The sequence below is a fragment of the Hippopotamus amphibius genome, chromosome 12 (assembly GCF_030028045.1).
Source record: "Hippopotamus amphibius kiboko isolate mHipAmp2 chromosome 12, mHipAmp2.hap2, whole genome shotgun sequence".
NCBI lineage: Eukaryota > Metazoa > Chordata > Mammalia > Artiodactyla > Hippopotamidae > Hippopotamus > Hippopotamus amphibius.
In genome coordinates this window covers 10,747,636-10,766,621 of record NC_080197.1, presented here as the reverse complement: position 1 = coordinate 10,766,621, position 18,986 = coordinate 10,747,636, and the positions used below count along the sequence as shown (strand labels likewise).

Here is an 18,986-nt window from a genome sequence, read left to right as displayed (position 1 = left end):
AACAGAGGACTTTGCCCTGAGCCTGCTGCATCAGACCAGTACTAGCAAGGAGGACGGCTGTAAGCAGTCGTCACTTCGTGGGTAACGCAAGAAGAGGTGTGCCTGTGTTCATAGAACAAGGGGATGATATATAGTGGACACTTGGCTACTTAAGACACACGGCGTGAGAGTATTTTGTCCCGCCCAGTTCCTCCCCTCCCCGGTTATCTATTCCAAGCTTGATCTCAGTACCGCTCTCCCTGTGTGTATTAGGATGCATGTACGGTCTCCTTGTGTCCCGATCAGATACCACGTGCTTAAAATACTTAGATCTCTGCTTACTAATGTGCCCCGAGTACAAGTCCATCTACCTTTGCATGATCTGATCATTACATGGCTTGCAGTTCCTAAGACTGTTGCTGAAATAGTCACCACTCAGCAGTGGAGTGACGTTTTCCAGTAACAGATGCTTGCCTGATTCCTGACATGACACTCTGGTGACTTCCTGGTGAGGCCCTGCCTGTCCTGGTCCAGCTGGGTCCCACTGTAACTCAGACATTCCAAGGGTAAGGGAAGCCATAGTCACACCTCGCGCTCTGGACATTTAGACAAGCAGGGTTCCCCCCCAACACACACCTTTGGGATCAGCCTCCACCATCCCAAGTTCACACTCTCCTTAAGAGGACCATGATTTGGAACCAAGGTGACTGTTGGAAACCACACTTCTTGAAACAGCCTGGACGACGGTCCCTTCGAGTCAGCCTATGGCCCTTTAGGTCCGGGGGCCTTGCTAAGAGAGGCGTCTGCTCCTGCCCTTGGACCCTGGGGACTGATGGTGCTCACATCTCTTCCTGCGAGGGAAACTTAAGACCTCCACATCAAGTGGCTTTTTTAACAAGAAAAAAAAAGGCAGCTGTAGCTCACGAGCTGCTCTTTTGCCAGCATTTTCACATTTTGCCTTTCACGTGTTAGAAGCTCGTGCAGAGAAATTCTGTGGTGGGAACATTTGAGGCGTCGCCCCTCAGAGCCTTGGTGAGGTGTGGGTAAGGCTGAAGTGCCAGGCTGTAGGCATTTTTGAGTTGGGCTTGTCTGTCTGTTATTTTAAGTCCTGTATGTGTATGTAGTAGTTTGGTGTGTATATATAGTAGCATTTCGAAATGGATATACTGGTTTAACCTCCTATCCTTGGAAAACAGATGGCTCTCCATCTTGTCACACGTATGTTAGGAAAGTAGCGAGCTGCTCTGCTTTATGCCTTAAGCCGATATTTACTCTTCGGGCCATTATTTTCTACGATGGCCACAGAATAAACCATTTTTACAAAAATAAAAAACAAAAAAAGCGAGGTGTTTTGCTATGATACCTTTTCAGGCGTGTGTATACGTGGATGCATGATGGGGGGAGGTGGGGGGGCGCGTCTCAGGGTCTTCTGTGACCTCACAGAACTGTCAAACTGTACAGTTTTCCAACTTGCCATATAAATGATGGGTTTGCATTTTAGTTGCAACAATAAAAATTTTTTTTAAAGAACATAGCTTTGGGGTGCTTCCCATTTCTTTGCTTAATGGGCCTAAACCAGGCTGGGCAACTCCTGTTTCTTTCCATCCCTGCCGACATGAAGCAGATGTTGTCAGTCAACAGGCGTTGTAGTTTTTCCACATCTGAGGATTACGACGGCCTCCTGGAGTTGTGGGTGCCTTTGGGCTGGGGGCACTTTCTCTGCTGGTGCATTTGCTCAGCACTTCAGGCCTCAACCCATTTTCTTCAACAACAACAAAACTCAACTTTCCAATGTACTAGGGCCCTTGGATAACTTAATGAATTTATACAAGTTGTCTAAAGAACTGCACAAACCTCAAGAACACGTCCCTTAGCTGGCTGCCTGTAAGACACACGGTGGCCACGTCTCAGCACCTCTGCCGAGTCACATTTGATGTGGAACTGACGGAGACATAACAGTGAAGTATAAACAATTTGTGTAGTCTTCTTTTCTTGTACAAAGTTAAATGTAAATTTAATTTAACCCCTAAGGTGATTTTTTGACTTCTTGTTCTGAAATAATTTCAGACTTGCAAAATGCTGCAGATACTACAAAGAATTCCCTTATATCCTTCAAGGTTTTGTGGCTGTTTCAAAGCTGGCTGCTGAGTAAACTGTATGCTGCGTCCTCTCAGCAGGATCCATGAGACCCAGGAACAAAGATGGTCTGTGGTCACGTGACCACACAACGCCCAACGAGGACAGTGGGGACCCGGATGGTGGTGTCACACCCACTGTCACCTCAGTCGTTGTTTCAGATACAAAGAAAAATGGCATCTAAGCTTTCATGAAGAGGTGGAATGTCAGTGTGGAAAAAAGTAACTAAATCTGTAACTTTGAGCAGAAACCAGATGGGGCCCAAGGCCAGAGAAGGGCCATGCCGCCTCGTGTCTGCAAGGAGAGGGGACTCGGGGTCCCTCAGCATGTGGAGAATCAAAGGGGTGCCCTGCCCTGAGGCCTCCCTCCTCTACCCCTGCATCTGTGTCATGTTGGAAAGGGAGCACGGAGGGGCAAGAGGGGTCATTTCTTCCCTCAGGATATTTGGGAAGACAACCACTACCCTCCACTTTTTTCAAGGTAGAGTGAAACACCAATAAAAATTTATTTTAATTGCAATTTCAGAAAACAACATATGGACAAGGCAAATAAATACTGAGTTAAACCAAAAAGCACAACATATACACAGGAAATGTAAAAGCGTGTTTAAGTTACAGAACTTTCCATTGCTGTTGTGGATTCCATCCAGACCCCAGGGTACCACTGCATTATTAACACAGAAACAGCCCAGGACACGTTTGGGGTTTTTTTAATAGACTTAAATAGGAAATTAATTTTCTTTCTTTAAGCATGATGTTCAGTGAAACCTTTCTTTAAACCAGCTTATGGTTTGTGAAGCAATTTACTTAACAAGGCCGAAGTTGACTTGCTTCAAAAAATGGATTCCTTTCTGATTAGTGAGGTCAAAGCAAATGACACTCAAGACTTCTCGGCTGATGGCATGTTCTTGCTTCCTCTGTGCTGTTGAACTGCAGTGAAAGTAAGGCCCATGGTCAGCAGGCCACCACCCGGCTCCACTGTGGCATTTGTGCCGCAGCCCAGGTTGAGGGCGTGAACTGGCAGGTGCTGGCTCTGCCCTCCCACCTCCCCGCGCTCCCCAGTGACAGCCTGCTGCTGTGGAAGTGACTCGACCCGCGTCCTCGCAGCAGGGCTGGCGGTCTGCTTGCCTCCTCGGTCCCAGTCTTTAGTGAACCAGAAGTGTTGAGCCAGCTGACCTGCTGACTCCAGGCCTCAGCCTGCCTGGCCTCAGCCCCCTCGTGGCGTGGCTGGCTGGCCCTGACCCAGCTCCTCGCCCTGGGGAAGGTCAGGCAGGTTCTCAAAGCCGAAGGCTGACGGACTGAAGTGCGGCCCCCAAAGTGCTGCGCATCCCCTTGTTCTGCTCCTGTACAGAAGTCCCTCCTGTGCCCTGGGGCTTTCTAATAACTGGTCCGGAGAGTCCGGGAGCAGCTCTGGCCAGTTCATGCTTCTAGGGGAGCACACAGTGTCCCCCCACCCGAAGCCCTCCCTGTGTCGAGGCCAGGCAGCAGCAAAAACAAAGATGTCAGATTTGAGCTCCTCCTCTAAGGCTTTTAAAATATTGTGATTTCAACATCTGCCTCCTGGCCTAAGGCTTCTTCTCTTTGTTCGGAGCAAAGTTTGTCCATCTTCTCAAAAACTAAGCGTCCTTTTTCACCTGAAATATTAAAGTCATCTGTCACTGGTTTGCCCCCCCCCGCCTTGCTCTTTTCTACTCTGGCGAGCCAAGGCGGCCTCAGTACTTCCAGGTGCCAAGGCTTCCGGGGCCGCCGTAAAGGGTAAGGGTGGGGAGCCTTTGGGACCAGCGCACGTGGACCCAGTGCCCTGCACCTCTGTCTAGGACAGAGTCTTCTGAACCTTAATCCTGCCTTGCTCTGGCTTTCATTCCCAAGGATCGTAAACGGAAGTTTTAAGAGGTTAATAAAGCACTTCTTGCCACCTCAGTCATAAAGGAAGGCTGCCTTGGCCAAATGCAGTTCAGCAGATCGCTAACAGGGCCCATCCCATGTGCGATTTTGCGTCTTCTGAGAGCTGGCTGTGGTCTCTCTAGCACAACCTTTCTAAGGGCCCCAGCACTTCCAAACACTGGATGTTGTACTTTACCAAAGGACAGCGTGGTTTCCCGGGCTGCCGCTCGCACGGCCTCCAGGTCAGACTGGCAGAGGCTGGCGATCTGATCAATGCTTTCAATGCCCTGTTTGAGGTTGGGAGAAAGGGGGTCCATTAGGGGACATTTTAAGGAATAGGTATCCACTTCTATAAACCCTGCAGGACCAGCCCTAGCATGGTCTCTGCGGCCTCAGCCCCTTCTCTGAAGGCTTCCATCGAAATGCTGTTGGCAGCATCTCATCTTTTCAATCCTGACACTTTCTGAAAGGCCCATGTTGAAAATGAGAAGACCAGCTTTCCCCTGGACCTTTCTACCTCTGCTTCTCCCAACCCTCCCCTCCAGGTCAGACCAGGAGAGGAGGCCAGAACTGGTTCGGGCACTGCTGACTCCACCTGTTCTCCAGGGCCAAGGACCAGAATGCAGTGTAGCTCCCTCTAGTGGGCACCTTAACATTCACTGGTTATTTGATTTTAACCAGATGGTCCTTGTAGAATTTCCTGTCACTACATTCCAGAATGAATGTAGTCTGTATTGGACCACTTTTTAACTAGCAGAATGGCAGAAATTTGTTAAAAATAAGAGTTACAAATGAAGATGAGATTGAGGTAAAACGGGCATCCCCTCATGTCTGCTTTCGGGTGTGTAAATGCGTGTTGTATCAAGAATCTCAAGAACATTTCTATTTCCTGACCCTGGGATAACATTAAGTCTAGCCTAAGGAAGCAATTCAGAACTCTACGTAAATTTTAAAAGTTTTATGCACCGAGATGCTCAAGTATTAGGATGTGTAACTTTTGCATTTCTGTATTTTTACACTTTCTTCAATGAGCTTATTGTGCTTTTAGAAAGTGTTTGATTGAGGCTATTAAACCATATAATTCAAGAACTCAGAAGTGCGTCCCCGGGGCCACCTGCTTGCTCACGTGAGGCCAGAGCACATGGGCGCTTATCATTGAGGGCCTCTGCCACCAGAGCTTCTGCAGGGCAGCTGGTGATCGTTCCTCTACAGCCAGCTCTTTATGGTGCTCTTTCACTGGCAGTGATTTTCTTTTTTCTTTTTTGGTCCCAGTGGAATCATATTGAAATGAACTAACTTCAGCATTAACCACAAGCAGGCTTCTCTCCATCACCAGCGAGGACAGGTTACACTCACCCTGAGATGTTTTAGTGCCACGCATGCGGCTTGCTGGAGTTTCGCGTCGTTCTCGGTCAGGGTGTTGGTGTAGAAGAGCAAAGCCTAGGAGATAAGGTCGGGTGAATGGGGGGCTAGTGAGAGCACAGTCCACGGTGCCCACGGCTCATCCTCCAGATGCCGATAGCACGTGTGCACAGTGTCGAGTTGTGGGCTACGGTATTCAGTTGATCTAAAAACACTGGTCCCTGCGCTGAGAGTAATGAAATAAGAAAACTCTTATTATCTAATAATGTTTACAAAATGCATTCCAAAACTGTCATCTGTTTAAGATGCTAAATCAGAGAAACCTGCTGTCCAGCGGGGACAGCAGAAGAATTGAACACACAGAGGGAGCCTTGGGGAGGCTGCTGCCTCGGCCAGAAGGAGGAGCATCCCTTCCCGTTATCACACTTCTCCAGTCACAGCCCTGACCCTGCCCTGTCAGTCACAGGACCATGGCCAAGTCAGTTCAGCTGGAAAATAAAGCTGGCACTTGCTTTGCAGAACTGTTGTAAGGGCTAATAGGAAGCACCAGAGGGGGCCAGTGGGAACGTGCCTGGCACTTGGGTAAGCCCGAGACTATGGTGAGGCCCCAGTATTGCCCTTCTCCCACCTCGGGAGCTGGTACCCAAAATCTAGAGTGGTCACAGGTCCAGGAACCTAAAAGGCAGGGGGGTCCAATCTCTTGGTTTTCAAGTGAACCAAACACAGCGAACTAGCCAGTCACGCGTATTAGTTGAAAGTGAATGAGGGTGACTGTCAGAATTCTAAGAAAGTGACATCTCAGTAACCGAACAGGTAAGTTGCTTTAGCAACACTGAGCTGAAGGAGGTGGTAAGCATGTGGCATGCGGTTATGATGGCCTGGCAGCCCCAGCTCCCTCCCCGGGGCTGAGTGCTGCCCACGGCCAGGGCATGCGGAAGGCTGTATTCATGCTTGGAGCATCTCTAAATCAAAATACCTGGCAGCACAAATGCAGCCCCCAGTCACTCACGGCTTTGTATTTTTCTGAGAGAAAGCCTGCCTTCCTCCACCTCCCCCAACTCACACACCTGCAGCAGGGGCTGCCGCCTCCCACACCGTACCTTTTCCCGAAAGCTCTTGTTCCTGGCTGCGCTGGCCAGGCGAGAGCTGGCCGCCCTGCACACACGAGGGGTCCCGTCCAGCTGGAGCAGCGCCCAGGCCCTCAACGTCTGGGGCAGGGGCTGGAGCTGACTCAGCCGCTTCCCCTGCAGCTTCCTGACTGTCTTGGCCTGGCCCGCACACTGTAGCTCCTCGACGAGTGTTACTAGAAGAGACAGAAGAAGGCAGCCCAGGGTCCCCTCTGTGGCCGAGCTGGATGGCTGCAGGTCGTCCATTAGCCTTGGAGAAGCAAATCTCAGGACAAGCCCGGGTGACCACCAAGGCCCAGTCTGGACTGGTCTCAAAGGGGCCTCCTAGAATCTCCAGGAAGGCTTTCTAGCAAGGGATCAAATACACCCTGAAAATTAATAACACCCCAGCCCATGTTTCAGGGATCCCAGCCAGCCCAGCAACACCCTCCTGTCCAGTCCTGACCTCTGCTCTGTGCCTCCTACCCCGGGAGCGCGTGTCTACATGGGCTGAATGTGGAATCTAATTAAATCTGGTTCTGAAAAGAACAGCTGGAGGGGAAAGACGCAGGGATGCTGAAAAACCGGCTTCCCAGAGTTGAGCCGAGACAGAGGGCTCCACGACGGACGTCCCTCTGCTGTTACTGTGTTGCTTCGAGGCCCCTGCGCACCCCCCACCCCACCCCCGCCCCGCCCCAGCCCAGCCCCTACCTTCCTTGGTGAGCTGGGCAAAGTGCTTCTCCAGGTCAGAGACGCCCTGCCTCTGCAGGTAGCTGTGAAACTGGAACCAGGTGACGGTCTGTTCTTCAGGGAGCCCGGCTCCAGGCAGCAGCCCGCCGCAGCTGAGGACCTGCTCCAGGAGCCTGCGGCACGCTGGCAACACGCGGAGGAGGCGTGAGGGGAGACCGAGGCCCGCCCCCTCTGCGCCGCTCAGCCGGGCTTGGCCAGGTCAGCTGAAAGGCTCTCTGGTGGCACGTGGGCGGGTACCCCTCCCTGCGCCCCCTGTGTCCGCAGGCCTGAGGGGGGGAGTCTCACGGTGCATTCATGTGCCCTGCGCCCCAGACCTGGGAATGTGCAGGTGGTTAAAATTGCGTAAGGTCCAGAGCCACTGCCTGGAGCATGACTGTCACCCTTCAGCTGGCAACAGAGAAAAACGCTACAGTTCTGGGGAAGAGTCCCACCAAGACTTAAGACTCCACTATCAGGCAGATAAAGTCCTGCCTACCTTCCCGTAAAGGTTCCTTCTCAACCCCTCTAAGCTTCCGGTGGAAGCTACGGAATCAGTCTTCAGAAAGACGCACCAGCCCACTAACGTCTGTTGCTTCCAGGCTTCACAGACTCCTCCCTCCACTCCCCAGGAAAAGGAGATGCCTTGTTGTCAAGCTCAGAAACGCCTCCACTTGATGCCAAGAAGGCATTCGCACAGGTGGAGATGGGGCTACAGTGAAGCCTGCTGTGGCGATGCCGAAGGCCCCGGAGGCTCCACCCCGCGTTTCGGGGGTGGCCGGGGGGTGGCGGGGGGTTACCTATTTCCAGCTGTCCCGGGTATTTCCCTCTGACTCTGTGCAGGAACATCTTCTTGAGCTGGTCCAGCAGCACCGTGCCAGGGCAGGACAGGACCGTGCCGGGCTCTGTGCAGCCTCTCCACAGCTTCAGGCACCCCTTCCTCCGCGTGGCCTGCGGGATGACTGAAAGCCCAGGCTCAGAAGCCTGACTGACGGTGGGGAAGGGCAGGCAACGAGGATGCCCAGAGATTTCCTGCCACTAGGACCCGGGAGTTCAGGGAGGCGAGGGACGGCCTGGCCTAACGCAGAGTCCCTTTCCCACGTCTCAGTGTGACTTGCAGAGACTAGCAGCTGTGGCTGGGAGCACGTCATCGGGGTCACCACCTGCAGCCCTCACGACAGCCCTGGGGCTGCTGCTGTCCCCAGCCGCTCCTTACGGACAAGAGGAAGTCCCACAGCAGGGGGCAGAGGCAGAACTGGGGTCACAGCTACTGTCTGACCAAACGCCATGTGCTTTGAATGTGTCCTAGGGATTTTTCTTCATTGACCTCCCCATTATACAGATGGGGAAGCTGAGGCTCAGAGAGGTGAATCACTTGCCCAGAGTCACACAGCTGACTGAGGCTAGCTGGTCTCCCTTCCGGCCCCCACAGGGTGGGTCTGATCCCAGCCCAGCCACTGCCCCCACTCATGTGCCCTGGGCTCCATTTAACTTTCAGTGTTGGGAAGGGAGAGAAGGCCGCCCCTGGGCTTCCATCCTCATTACTCCATGCCACTCATACAGGCAGCGCATGGGTGGAGGGCAGGTACTTACTCTCTTCAATGGATGTCGCCTTGCTGACCTTCTCAAAATCAAGCACAGAAAGTGTCTCTAGAACCTGTTTTTGCTGTGCAGCTTCTTCCAGAAGGCATTCCTGGACCATCCTCGACAAATTAGGAGAGTCCAGTTTCTGGGAAGCAGCCCATGACGCTCCAGGTTAGCACAGAACCTGCCCTCTGAGGTCAACCACCATGACTGTGGCTCCCCCCTGCCCCATGCCCATCCTTTCTATCCCAATGGTAGCTCCCTGTCATCTGAAGATTCCTCCTTTGCCAAGGGGGGCTGAGATGATAGGATGCAGGCTGGAGCTACCAGGAGCCTGCCAGAAGGTGAAGCCAACCAACAGAGGAAAGCAGGGCTGAGAGAGGGAGAGACCCAGTCATGATGACACTTGAAGCCCTGGATCCAGCTGGGCCTGAAGCCCACCTCTGGGCCTTTCAATTCTGTGAGCCAAAAAAATTTCCTTTTGGTTGAGCCAGTTTGGATTGGAGTTCTGGCATCTGCCGCTGAAAGAGTCGCAACCACTGCCTTCAGTTTAGGGCTTGGGCTGCATAAGGACCACATGACTATTCACTGCCCCCCACTCCCACCCCCCCGACCTTGAACCTCCCACCCCACCCCCCAGCCCCACCCCACTCTCCCCAGTTCCTCACCCACCTGCAGCAGCGCTTTGCAGATTTGGAGGTGAACCGTGAGCAGCGTGTCCAGCTCTGGGGCACCAGCCGTGAGCTCCCTGGACGATGCTTTCAGCAATGGCGGTGGAGGTGGGGTCTTGTCCTTTCTGAGTTGAATTAAGAAGAACTGGATGACCATTGGGTTAGCAGTTCAGCTCCCTCCAAGGGTAGAGGAAACCCTCCCTCCCTGGAGAGTTCTGATCAGGGAGGCCACTCCAGGTCCCAGGGAGATGGAGCTAAACTGAAAACTTAAGAGAAAAGGAGAAGCAGCAAAAGATAGCAAAACTCAAAATGGGCACTGGGATGGCATAGGCCCCCCACCTTACAGGGTGTGCAAGTTGCAGCAGAAGCCTAAGTTTCCAACTAATTCCTAGCTCTGTGACTCTGGATAAGTCGGCCTCCCCTAGCCTCGGTTTACTCATCTGTAAAGTGGGGGCAGGAACCCCAAGCTCAGGGCTGTGAGGGGTGAGCGAGACACAACCGTACACAGCACCATGTCTGCCCTGTGGCAGAGGCAGAGCCTGAGCCCTGAGGGGGGTGAGAATGACCCCGTAACATTGGGTGGAGATACCACACCCTCCCCGTGGGATCGTGAGAGGAGAGGAGAAACGTAGCCTGTTCAGGTGCTTCTGTGCTGCTGAGCTGTGGGTGCAGGAGAAGCCACAGGCAGGTGCGAGCGGGCAAGTGGGAGCTACTCCACCAAAAAGGACATTGGCGTTGCCGGTGAGGGCGGGCAGCTGTGCAGGAGGAATGGGAAGCTGGGTCCCTGCTGCGTGGTTGCTCCGCAGAGGTCAGAAGTCCTCCTGTGTGTGCTATTGTTATTTTTTAAGATTAAAAAAAAAAAAAGCCCATCGCTCAGAGCAGAAGGCTCAGGGCCAGGCTGAGGTATCCTTGTTCGCTCAGTGGCCACTGAGGACCTGATCTGTGCCAGGTAGGGCTGTGGCCACAGTAAAGAAAATAGACATAGGCGGGGCTGTGGGAGACAACGGGCCAGGAGGCCGGCAGGAAGCTCGGCCCCGAGGCTGGTCGCTGGGTCACTGCTGTGAGGGGCGCACTCACCGGGGGCCCTGGGAGTCCCCAAACAGGGCCAGCTGGTGCGGGGCGATGTGGGCGCTGAGGAAGGAGAAGCTCTCCAGGATGCACTCCATCAGGCTCTCCGCAGAGGCGTGCTCCCGGCAGGCTCCGCAGGGCTGCGGACGGGTAGACAGACAGACAGACCGCCAGAACTCAGGGCAGCCCAGCCACCTGCCCAGCACACCCACCGTAACAGCTCCTGGTCACTGTCCCTCAGCGGGGCTGCCATCCCCCGAGGTCCCTCCCACACGACCTGTGACAAGGTCTGGCATGACAGCTGGAAGGAGGGAAATCTGAAAAATCTCACAGGTCACAAACACCCACAGGGACAGGGCAAGTGACTGGAGCGAGCAGAAGAGCAGGGCCCTCCCTCAAGGGGACCACTTGCCACCCGGAGGGTGGGACCTGAGGTTGCCAGATTGTTCAGGTTTCCAAGAAAAACTGGAAACCTAGATTTTGTGGGGAGCCGCCCAGGTTCTAAATATCGACAACTGATTCCAAGTTATTTTTTAAATATGGCCTGGGTCAGGCCAAACAACTCCAAACAACCCAGGCCAAAGGCGGCCAGGTGAGCCTCTGGTTCCAGGTGTCTCCTCTCCCAGGGATCGTGGGAGGGGAGGAGTTTTGAGGCAGCCCCTGACTGCAGGGAGGCCGGGGGTGGGGGTGGGGGGGTAGTCAAGTGGTCAGAGCCTCCCAGGGGCGGTCTGCTGTGGCTGATTCCCATCCCCAGGGGCCTTGTCTCACACAAAGTGCACCAAGGCACAGCCCAAGCAGACACTGCCCTCAAGAGCCTGAACTAGGCTCCTGAAAGTTGAGCCCAAAGAGAAAACCTTGAGCAACAAGAGAAGAATAAGGCTGGTTGCAGAGATTTCCTTGCCAGATGGAGGGGGGAAACATGTGTGTGTGTATATATATGCTCATGCATGTGCACACACAGACACACACACACACACACACACAGTCGGTTCTTGTTATTCATGGTAGTTACGGTGTATAAAGTCACCGTGACCCCTGCATTTGAACTGAACCATTGCTCCCAGAGGAGATGCAGAGGCTGTGAACCTCTGGTCAACATTTTCCTCAACCCATCAATATGTAACCTTATTTTGTGTGTGTTTGTTTGAAGACATCTTATTTAATACAGACACTATTGCTGATGTGTCAACACGGAACTCAAAGTCAACAGCATTTTAACTCAAGCCTGAACAAAGCTTATCCAACACACATATTTCCTCCATAAAGCACATCAGGAACAATGGCCAGCACCTCAGCCCGGTACTTGTGGGCTGTTTCAAACAGCGAGATCACCAAAAATAAGTACAAAAATGTGGAAAACATAGCACTAAACACAGTGAAAAGGACACTTGGGTACAGTATGAGCTGAGACAAGAAGGAAGAGTGTTGTCTCCACCCTCAGCTGGTAACGTGCACATCAGGTGACTCCAATTTTTTGCCCCGCTGCACGTGCCCCCGAATGACTGTGAAAGCATCACAAGGAAATTTTAGGCAGTAGGTGAATTCGCAAAAAACAGAGTCCATGAATAGTGAGAATCAACTGTGTGTATGTAAATACATATACACACGTATATGTGGAGATGTATAAAATTAAATCCTCACATATATACATGTATGTAAATACATGTATTTATACACATATACCTATGTGTATAATTCCTCTTGAAAAAGTCAAACTAAAAACCATACCCTATAATCATTTGTATTGTTCTAACTCAGTTTGCCAAAAAAAAAGTTCCTCGAAGATGTTTAAAATTATTGTCCTATTGCTGTATTATTTTAGGTTGTTTATGTAAAGTGTGTATAATTTTTCAAAATACAGGTATGTGACAGAAGCTGCATGCATGCTGACTCAAAAGGTTCTACGTACAAATGCTGCTAAGAAATACGAAAAAGGTGACGTTACTTCTTAAATTTTTTTCTTGAAATTTTCTGGCAGGTCCTTTTTAAAGACCATAGCAGTGGTAAACAGCGAATGTGTTTTTAAAAGTTACTAGATAGAAAATGAAAAGTTAAACTTTCTTTCTCCTGTGCTGAATTGTAATGCTGGGGGTGGGGTTAGGGACAGAACAACCAAAACAAACTTTGTAGAGAACCAGTGTGTGTCCTGCACAAAAGATAGCGGTTTCATAAATTGATGTATGAGGACTTCCCCAGCAGTCCAGTGGTTAAGACTCTGCACTTCCACTGCAGAGGGCACGGGATCGATCCCTGGCTGGGAAACTAAGATCCCGCAAGCTATGGGGCGTGGTCAAATAAAAAACTGATGTATAAGTAGGTGCTGTTTATAAACACACACACACACACACACGTGTGTGTATATATATATATATATATGCTGTATATATGTGCTGTATGTATTTGTATAAGTATACATTTTAGTTTATGTACACCTGTATATGTAAACCAAACAAACAGAATAATCTGTCCAGGCCAGCACCTCTGAGAGCCACCCAAGAACAGTCCCTGGCATAGGCCCTGTGAAGAAGTTTCGGTGTGGGGTGTGTGGCTGTGAGGGGCCTTCCACAGTGCCAGCTCTGACCCTGAGAATGCCCCAAATTGTGGATTTTGAAGCTGAGCCGCAGCCCCAGGCGCACAGGTCAGAAGATGTGAGATGAGGCTGGATCTGGCCAGATGTGGAGCAGGTTATCCACTCTGAGCCCCAACTTCCTCTTATAATCCTCCTCCCAGCCCACGGAGGGCTGTTGTTAACCCATTGGACAGATGAGCAGACTGAGGCCCAGAGAGGAGACATAGCCCACCTGGGTTACACCGGGGTGAGACCAGGATGCTGGTCCAGGCTTCCTACCCCAAGATCTCACTCCCAGTCGTTACACCATCAGCAATGTAGGGCTTCTTCCCAGCAAAGAGTAGACATACCTTCAGCCGGTCCCTGAAGCTGAGGACCTGATACTCCAGCTCCCGGAGCTGGGACAGAGCAGGGTCCGTGGACCTCAGTAAATCCAGGACATCCTGCAGGGGCCTCTCGAGGGGCACTCCGGGACCATCCACTCTGTCCTCGGTTTCTCCTTCATTGTGGCCTTCCTGGCTACCCGGCATCATGTGGTTGTGGAAGGGGGAGCCCCGCGGGAGGTCGGGGCTTTCTACTCCCAAATTTCTCCAACCAGGCTGCTCCACAAATGAGCCCTCTGCCAGGTGGAACATCTCTGGCAGGAGGCCCAGGGGCGGGGGGTCCTCCTGGGCCTCCTCCTCAATGGAGGTGTTGGGGCCAATGGCCAAGGGCAGGAAGCCCACGTCCGAGGTGGATGCTGATGTGCTGGTCTCAGTGTCTCGGGGGTCCTCGGAGCTAAAGGAGTCCATCTCTGGCAGCTCCTGACTCCGGCTCCATAGGCCAGGGCCCCGAAAGTCGCTGTCGGACAGGCAGCTGAGGATGGAGGTGGCCCTCGGCCTGTCCAGCAGCAAGGCTTGCTGTGCTGGCTGCTGCAGGACAGACTGGAAAGGGGGATACAGGACCAGCCTCACCAGCTGCCCCAGGGACCACAGCGAGGCCCCCAGAGGGCTTCCCCCACAGACCCGTGCTCTGTGTACCCACATTCTCAGGATGACTGAGGTCCACCAAGGTGACTGGCACCTCTCTGCCCTTATCCCTCATCACCCCTGTAACGCCCTCCTTCCAGCCCCAGCCTCTGAGTCAATCTCATTTAACCCTCACCACACCTCCCTAAGGATGGCACTGTTCTAACCTCAGAGAGGCTGGGCACCAGCTCATCCTCAGGCCATACAAGCGAGGATCAAAGTGCGAGAATTTTAATCCCGGCGAGCAACACAAACCCTCGTCAACCAGACCAGTAATAATGGTTGATGTTCCTACAGCACCATCTGTTTTTGCCAGGCATTCTTATAAGCACTCCTCATTTATTGTCATTTAACCCGCACAAAACCCCTCAGGGCGACGCTGTTATTCTCATTTCTCTGATACAGATATTGAAGTCCAGAGAGGTTGAGTGACTTGCCCAAGGTCACACAGCAGGTGAAAGGCAAAGAGAGAATTTGGACCCCAGGCCATCTGGCTCCAGAGTCCATGCTCTTCTTGACCATAGATGATTTTTTAACCAAAATATGTTGGGACCACCCTGGCCAGCAAATCAAGTTTCCTCTAAATTCACAAGTTGCCATCTCATATAAAGCTGCCCTCCCACCTAAGGTCCAGAGGCGGGAGACAGGTTCGCCAGCTTAGCATCACCCTCCCTCTGGGCTTGACAGAATGTCCTTGTTTTTGTCTCTGTCCCTGGGCCCTCACTGGGGCACTGCTTTGGGAAGATACTTGAACACATGTAGGATGACGTGTGTACCAGGTTATTTACTGCCCTGTCACTGGTAACAGCAAAAAAACGGAACCTCAATATCTTGTTAAATAAAGTATGCTTTTTAGCCAAATGTGGAATGCTGCACCGTGCAAACAAAGAACGGGGAGCCCTCTGGGAATGACAGTCCAGTATGTCACTAGGTTAAGGGGTGCTGTGGGATAAAGCCTGAGGAAGATGCAGCTGCTCCCAGACAGCACAGAGGATCTGTGGAGGAATATGGAGCAAGGTGACAAGAGTAGTTGGTGCTAAGGAGGGGACCCAGGTCCCTGGAGGTCGCAGGAAAGAGCTATTTTACTGTACACAATGTCAAGGTATTACCTGTTGGAAACATATACTAAAGTGTAAAACAGACTGGAGGCCAAGGCCCTGGCTGGGGTGGTAGAACCATCGAGAGAACCCAGGCATTCAGAAGAACCAGCCAAGCCCGGAACCAAATCCAGAGGCCCCAGAATGGAGGAGCTGGCATTGAGGAAGAAAAAGTACAAGAAAACCCCACCCAGGATAACCCCCAAACGAGGGAGGCTGAGCCCAAAGCTTGCTACACCTGGAGGTGCTGGCTGCTGGGGACCCCCCCACCCCCCCATCCCAGCGCGACCACGGCATCTCTGCCCTGTGAGGCTCACTCACCAGGTAGTATCTCTCCCGGAAGCTGGGGGTGCTTGGAGGTGTCCAGTTGTACAAGGAGCCCTTCCTGCTGCCCACAGAGAACTTGCCTGTGGGACTGGGCGACACCAGGAAGCTCTCGGTATCAAACGGGCTGGAGGAGAGCAGAGGCCAGGGTGTCATCGGTGGCCAGAGGACATTGGAGGACAGACAGGACCCGGGGGACTTAAGAGGAGATGGAGGCTGGGGAGGGGCAGGCACAGCTGAGGGACTCCAGGTCCACGTCCTCAACCCTCTTGGAAACGTCTCTCAGAGGCCCGCTGCCCTGAGGGCCCTTAGCCAGATGGCGAGGGCCAGCGACAGGCCACTACACATATGAATGACACCCCCCTTTAAAGGCCTTTTGAGAAGCTCAGCAGACCAGAGGTGAACACTCAGCTCTGCCATCTTCTGGGTAAACCGTGTCACTGCCCCCACCTCAGATTCCTCATTGGTCAGGGGGCGCCAGTCATAGTCACAGGGAAGGCTGCAGATGCACGGTGAGAGGAAGTGACACTTCAGCCTGGCCCTCACCTGCCCTTGGAGCAGGCAGGTCTGGGTCAGCCCTCCCTGCCTCATGGAAACCTACTCGCTTGTTTGCACACAGGCCTGGCTCACAGCATCTGGGGCCCAGCCTGGCCACGAGGGCCTGAGGCTCAGGGGCACTGCTTGGAAGCCTTCCCTGCCTGCCCAGGGCAGCTGCAGGCCAGTGGGACACCCGGGTCTTTGGACTTGCCCGGCCTGGGGCTGCATGGTGCTGGGCTGCCCCCTGCTCTGTACCCTTGAGAGGTGCGCTCAGCCCTGCTTTACAAATGAAGACACTGAAGCTGGGATGTCACTTGTCCAAATTCACGCAGCTCACTGGGGAGAGAGCAGTGGCTCCAGTGACCCCGGCTTGGACCCCACCCAGGGAGAGAGGAGGGACTGGCCCCAACTGGTCAGAACAAGCACCAGAGTAGAGGAAGTGCATCTCAGCCCCTTTGCCACTGCAGCATCTGCCCTGGAGAATAAGGAGAAGGAAAGTTCCTCAAAACACAAGGTTTCATTTGGGAAAAAGAGCTCTTCTACCAAAAACAAAGTATTTGGAAACCACCCGCTATCACTGAGATGTGACGCACAGTGGACAAGGGTCATTCTCGTGGATGGAGTGTCCCCCATCCATGCAGCTATGGGCTGTGGCCCGGGGGGACGCAAGGTGACTGCGCAGCACTACGGGTGGGCCGCAGCGGTCAGTGGGGAATGAGATGGTGGGAGTAGGAAGGCCAGTCCTCCTGGACAGCGTCAGGCTTCTCCCAGGAACCCAGCCCAGGAGGCCGCTGTAAAGGGTCCTGGCCAGCCCAGGTCTTTTTTATTTTATTTTATTTTATTTTTATTTTATTTTATTTTTTCAATATGTATTTATTTGGCTGCACCGGGTTGTAGTTGTGGCACATGGGATCTTCGCTGCAGCGTGTGGGATCTTTAGTTTCAGCATGCGGGCTTAGTGGTGGCATGCAGGATCTTGGTTGCGGCATGTGGGGTCTTGGTTGCGGCATGCAGGATCTTTTTCCCTGACCAGTGATCGAACCGGGCCCCCTGCATTGGGAGCACGGAGTCTTAACCACTGGACAACCAGGGAAGTCCCCAGCCCAGGTGTTCAGTAGCCACTCGGTCAAAAGTAAGAAGGGAATCAAAGCTCAGGGTGGCAGGGGCGGTGGGGTGGGCAGGGCTGCCGAGAAGAGTCTGGGCCCTCGCCTGTCTGCGGGGCAGGATGAAGGCAGGGCAGCCCAAGGTGGCTGCTCGGGCGCGGTCAGGCCACCAGGGGGAGCCGGCGAGGCCCCTCCTCTCTCCTCTCTGGGTGGGAGTTTGGGGCCGGCCTACGAACAGAGCAGTGGGCCTGGGCAGGGGGAGGCGGCTACCCCGACTCACTTCCACAGCACCTCCAGCTGCAGCTTGATGGTGCCCAGCTCTGTGATGTCCACCACAATGACCTGCGGCCGGGTTGTGAAAAAGTCGGCGATGTCGCAGGTCACTGCGCCCACGGCCAGCGAGCTCAGGCCCCGAAGCTCTGTCACCTGGGGGGATGGGGAGTTATGGGTGGTGTCGGAGCCAAGCCCCCGGCGCCTGGGCCCCGCCCCTAGGCCCCACCCACCTTGATCTCGAAGTTCTCGTGCAGGGTGGGGATGAAGGCCTTCTCCTCCTCGTCCCAGGTCTGGCTGTCGTCAGTCTCGATGCGGCCCCTCAGCTTCCAGCGCTGGCGGCCCAGGCGCAGGAGCACCTGTGGGCCAGGCCCAAGAGGGGAGGGGTCAGCCGCCCCTTTGCTACCTGCTCGGGGGCCCTCCCTGCCAACTGGTTGGGGTGGGGACAGAAACCCAGCTGGGACCCTGGCTCCCAGCAGCTCCCAAGCCCCCAAGGCCTGGTGGGGAGCTCTGAGGACTGATCCCGGAGGGTGGCCGTACCTCATACTGGTCTCCTGGACAGAGGCGTGCGTAGCCCACCAAGCCTGGAACACAGAGACGGGCTAATCTCTTCTCCACTCACCTCTGTCCCTGCTCCGTGAGTCACGGGCCCTCACACGGGGAGCCCCCCCCCCCACAGAGTGGGTATCAGCTTGGGGGCGGGGGGAGGGAATAAGCCATCATGACGACAGTACACAGGCCTGGGCCCTCACTTTCAGCTCCGAGAGGGGAAGGGACTTGCCGGAGGTCACAAGTCACAGGAGTGGAAACCCGGGCTGGGCCTGGACCGCTGGGATTCTGGCCAACCCCCCATCCTCAGCACAAGTCCCAGTGTCCCTGAGAAGGCCTGATGCTCCACCCACACTGGCCCTGCCCACCCACTCCCAGCCCTGTTCGGTTACCTTTCATCCTGACGTGGAACTCGCCCAGGTGAACCTCCAGGGCCCCCTCGATGAGCCACATGTCCTGCAAGGCACCACCAAAGGTGGCTCACCCCCTGCCCCCGGGCTCGGCCACGGGGGACGCCCAGACCCTGCCAGACAGAGGCCCCCGGGCAGAGAGAGGGGCTCCCTCAGGGCCCCGGGAGCCCCGAGACCGCCCGACCCTCGCGGCGCCGCCGCCCACCTCGGTGCACTCCTGCAGGCTGCGGCTCAGCTCCTGCAGGCTCTCTCGCGAGGCGCGGCTCGGCGGGCACCGGGAGAAGGCCCGCTGCATGTTGGAGGCGCCGTCGCGCAGGCGGCACTGGATGCAGTAGCCCTCGTAGAGCTCGTCCACCTGCGGGCGCGAGGGCCGGTGGGAGCGGCCCACGCTGAGGGGCGGGGCCTCTCACTTGCCCCTGAGCTACCGACCCCACCCCAGCCCCTGCCGGGGATGGGGGCGGGGGAGGGGGGGTTAGGGATGGGGGGATGGGGAATGGAGGGGGTTGGGGTGGGGGGATGGGGAATGGGGGTGGGGGGGGTGTTCCAGTAGTACTGGCCCCGCCCCCGTAGAATGTGAGCCCACGGGGCAGGGACCGCGTCTGTCT

General features: G+C 54.3%; 2 protein-coding genes across 21 annotated transcripts in view; one reads left to right on the top strand and one right to left on the bottom strand.

Moving 5' to 3' along the window:
* Positions 1-2,505, top strand: part of PTPN1 (protein tyrosine phosphatase non-receptor type 1) — a 66,789-nt gene extending 64,284 nt beyond the window's left edge. For 3 of the 6 annotated variants that reach the window (XM_057702922.1, XM_057702923.1, XM_057702924.1), the window contains one exon: positions 2,047-2,144. In XM_057702922.1, the coding sequence (XP_057558905.1) occupies positions 2,047-2,127 (81 nt within the window). In that variant the 3' untranslated portion in view covers positions 2,128-2,144. Of the gene's footprint in view, positions 1-2,046 lie in introns of all 6 variants that reach the window. The other 3 variants (XM_057702920.1, XM_057702925.1, XM_057702919.1) reach the window with 3 other exon arrangements.
* An 82-nt stretch (positions 2,506-2,587) lies between these two features.
* Positions 2,588-18,986, bottom strand: part of RIPOR3 (RIPOR family member 3) — a 31,272-nt gene continuing 14,873 nt past the window's right edge. For 6 of the 15 annotated variants that reach the window (XM_057702907.1, XM_057702908.1, XM_057702910.1 and 3 more), the window contains exons 7-22: positions 18,587-18,736; positions 18,364-18,427; positions 17,963-18,006; positions 17,656-17,781; positions 17,433-17,578; positions 15,510-15,639; positions 13,435-14,007; positions 10,525-10,655; positions 9,449-9,572; positions 8,786-8,921; positions 7,993-8,154; positions 7,178-7,339; positions 6,461-6,663; positions 5,355-5,438; positions 4,195-4,285; positions 2,589-3,748 (exon numbers count right to left, since the gene is read on the bottom strand). In XM_057702907.1, coding sequence (XP_057558890.1) covers positions 3,645-3,748; positions 4,195-4,285; positions 5,355-5,438; positions 6,461-6,663; positions 7,178-7,339; positions 7,993-8,154; positions 8,786-8,921; positions 9,449-9,572; positions 10,525-10,655; positions 13,435-14,007; positions 15,510-15,639; positions 17,433-17,578; positions 17,656-17,781; positions 17,963-18,006; positions 18,364-18,427; positions 18,587-18,736 — 2,430 coding nt within the window. In that variant the 3' untranslated portion in view covers positions 2,589-3,644. Of the gene's footprint in view, positions 3,749-4,194; positions 4,286-5,354; positions 5,439-6,460; positions 6,664-7,177; positions 7,531-7,992; positions 8,155-8,785; positions 8,922-9,448; positions 9,573-10,524; positions 10,656-13,434; positions 14,008-15,509; positions 15,640-17,432; positions 17,579-17,655; positions 17,782-17,962; positions 18,007-18,363; positions 18,428-18,586; positions 18,771-18,986 lie in introns of those variants that run through there. The other 9 variants (XM_057702903.1, XM_057702904.1, XM_057702914.1 and 6 more) reach the window with 5 other exon arrangements.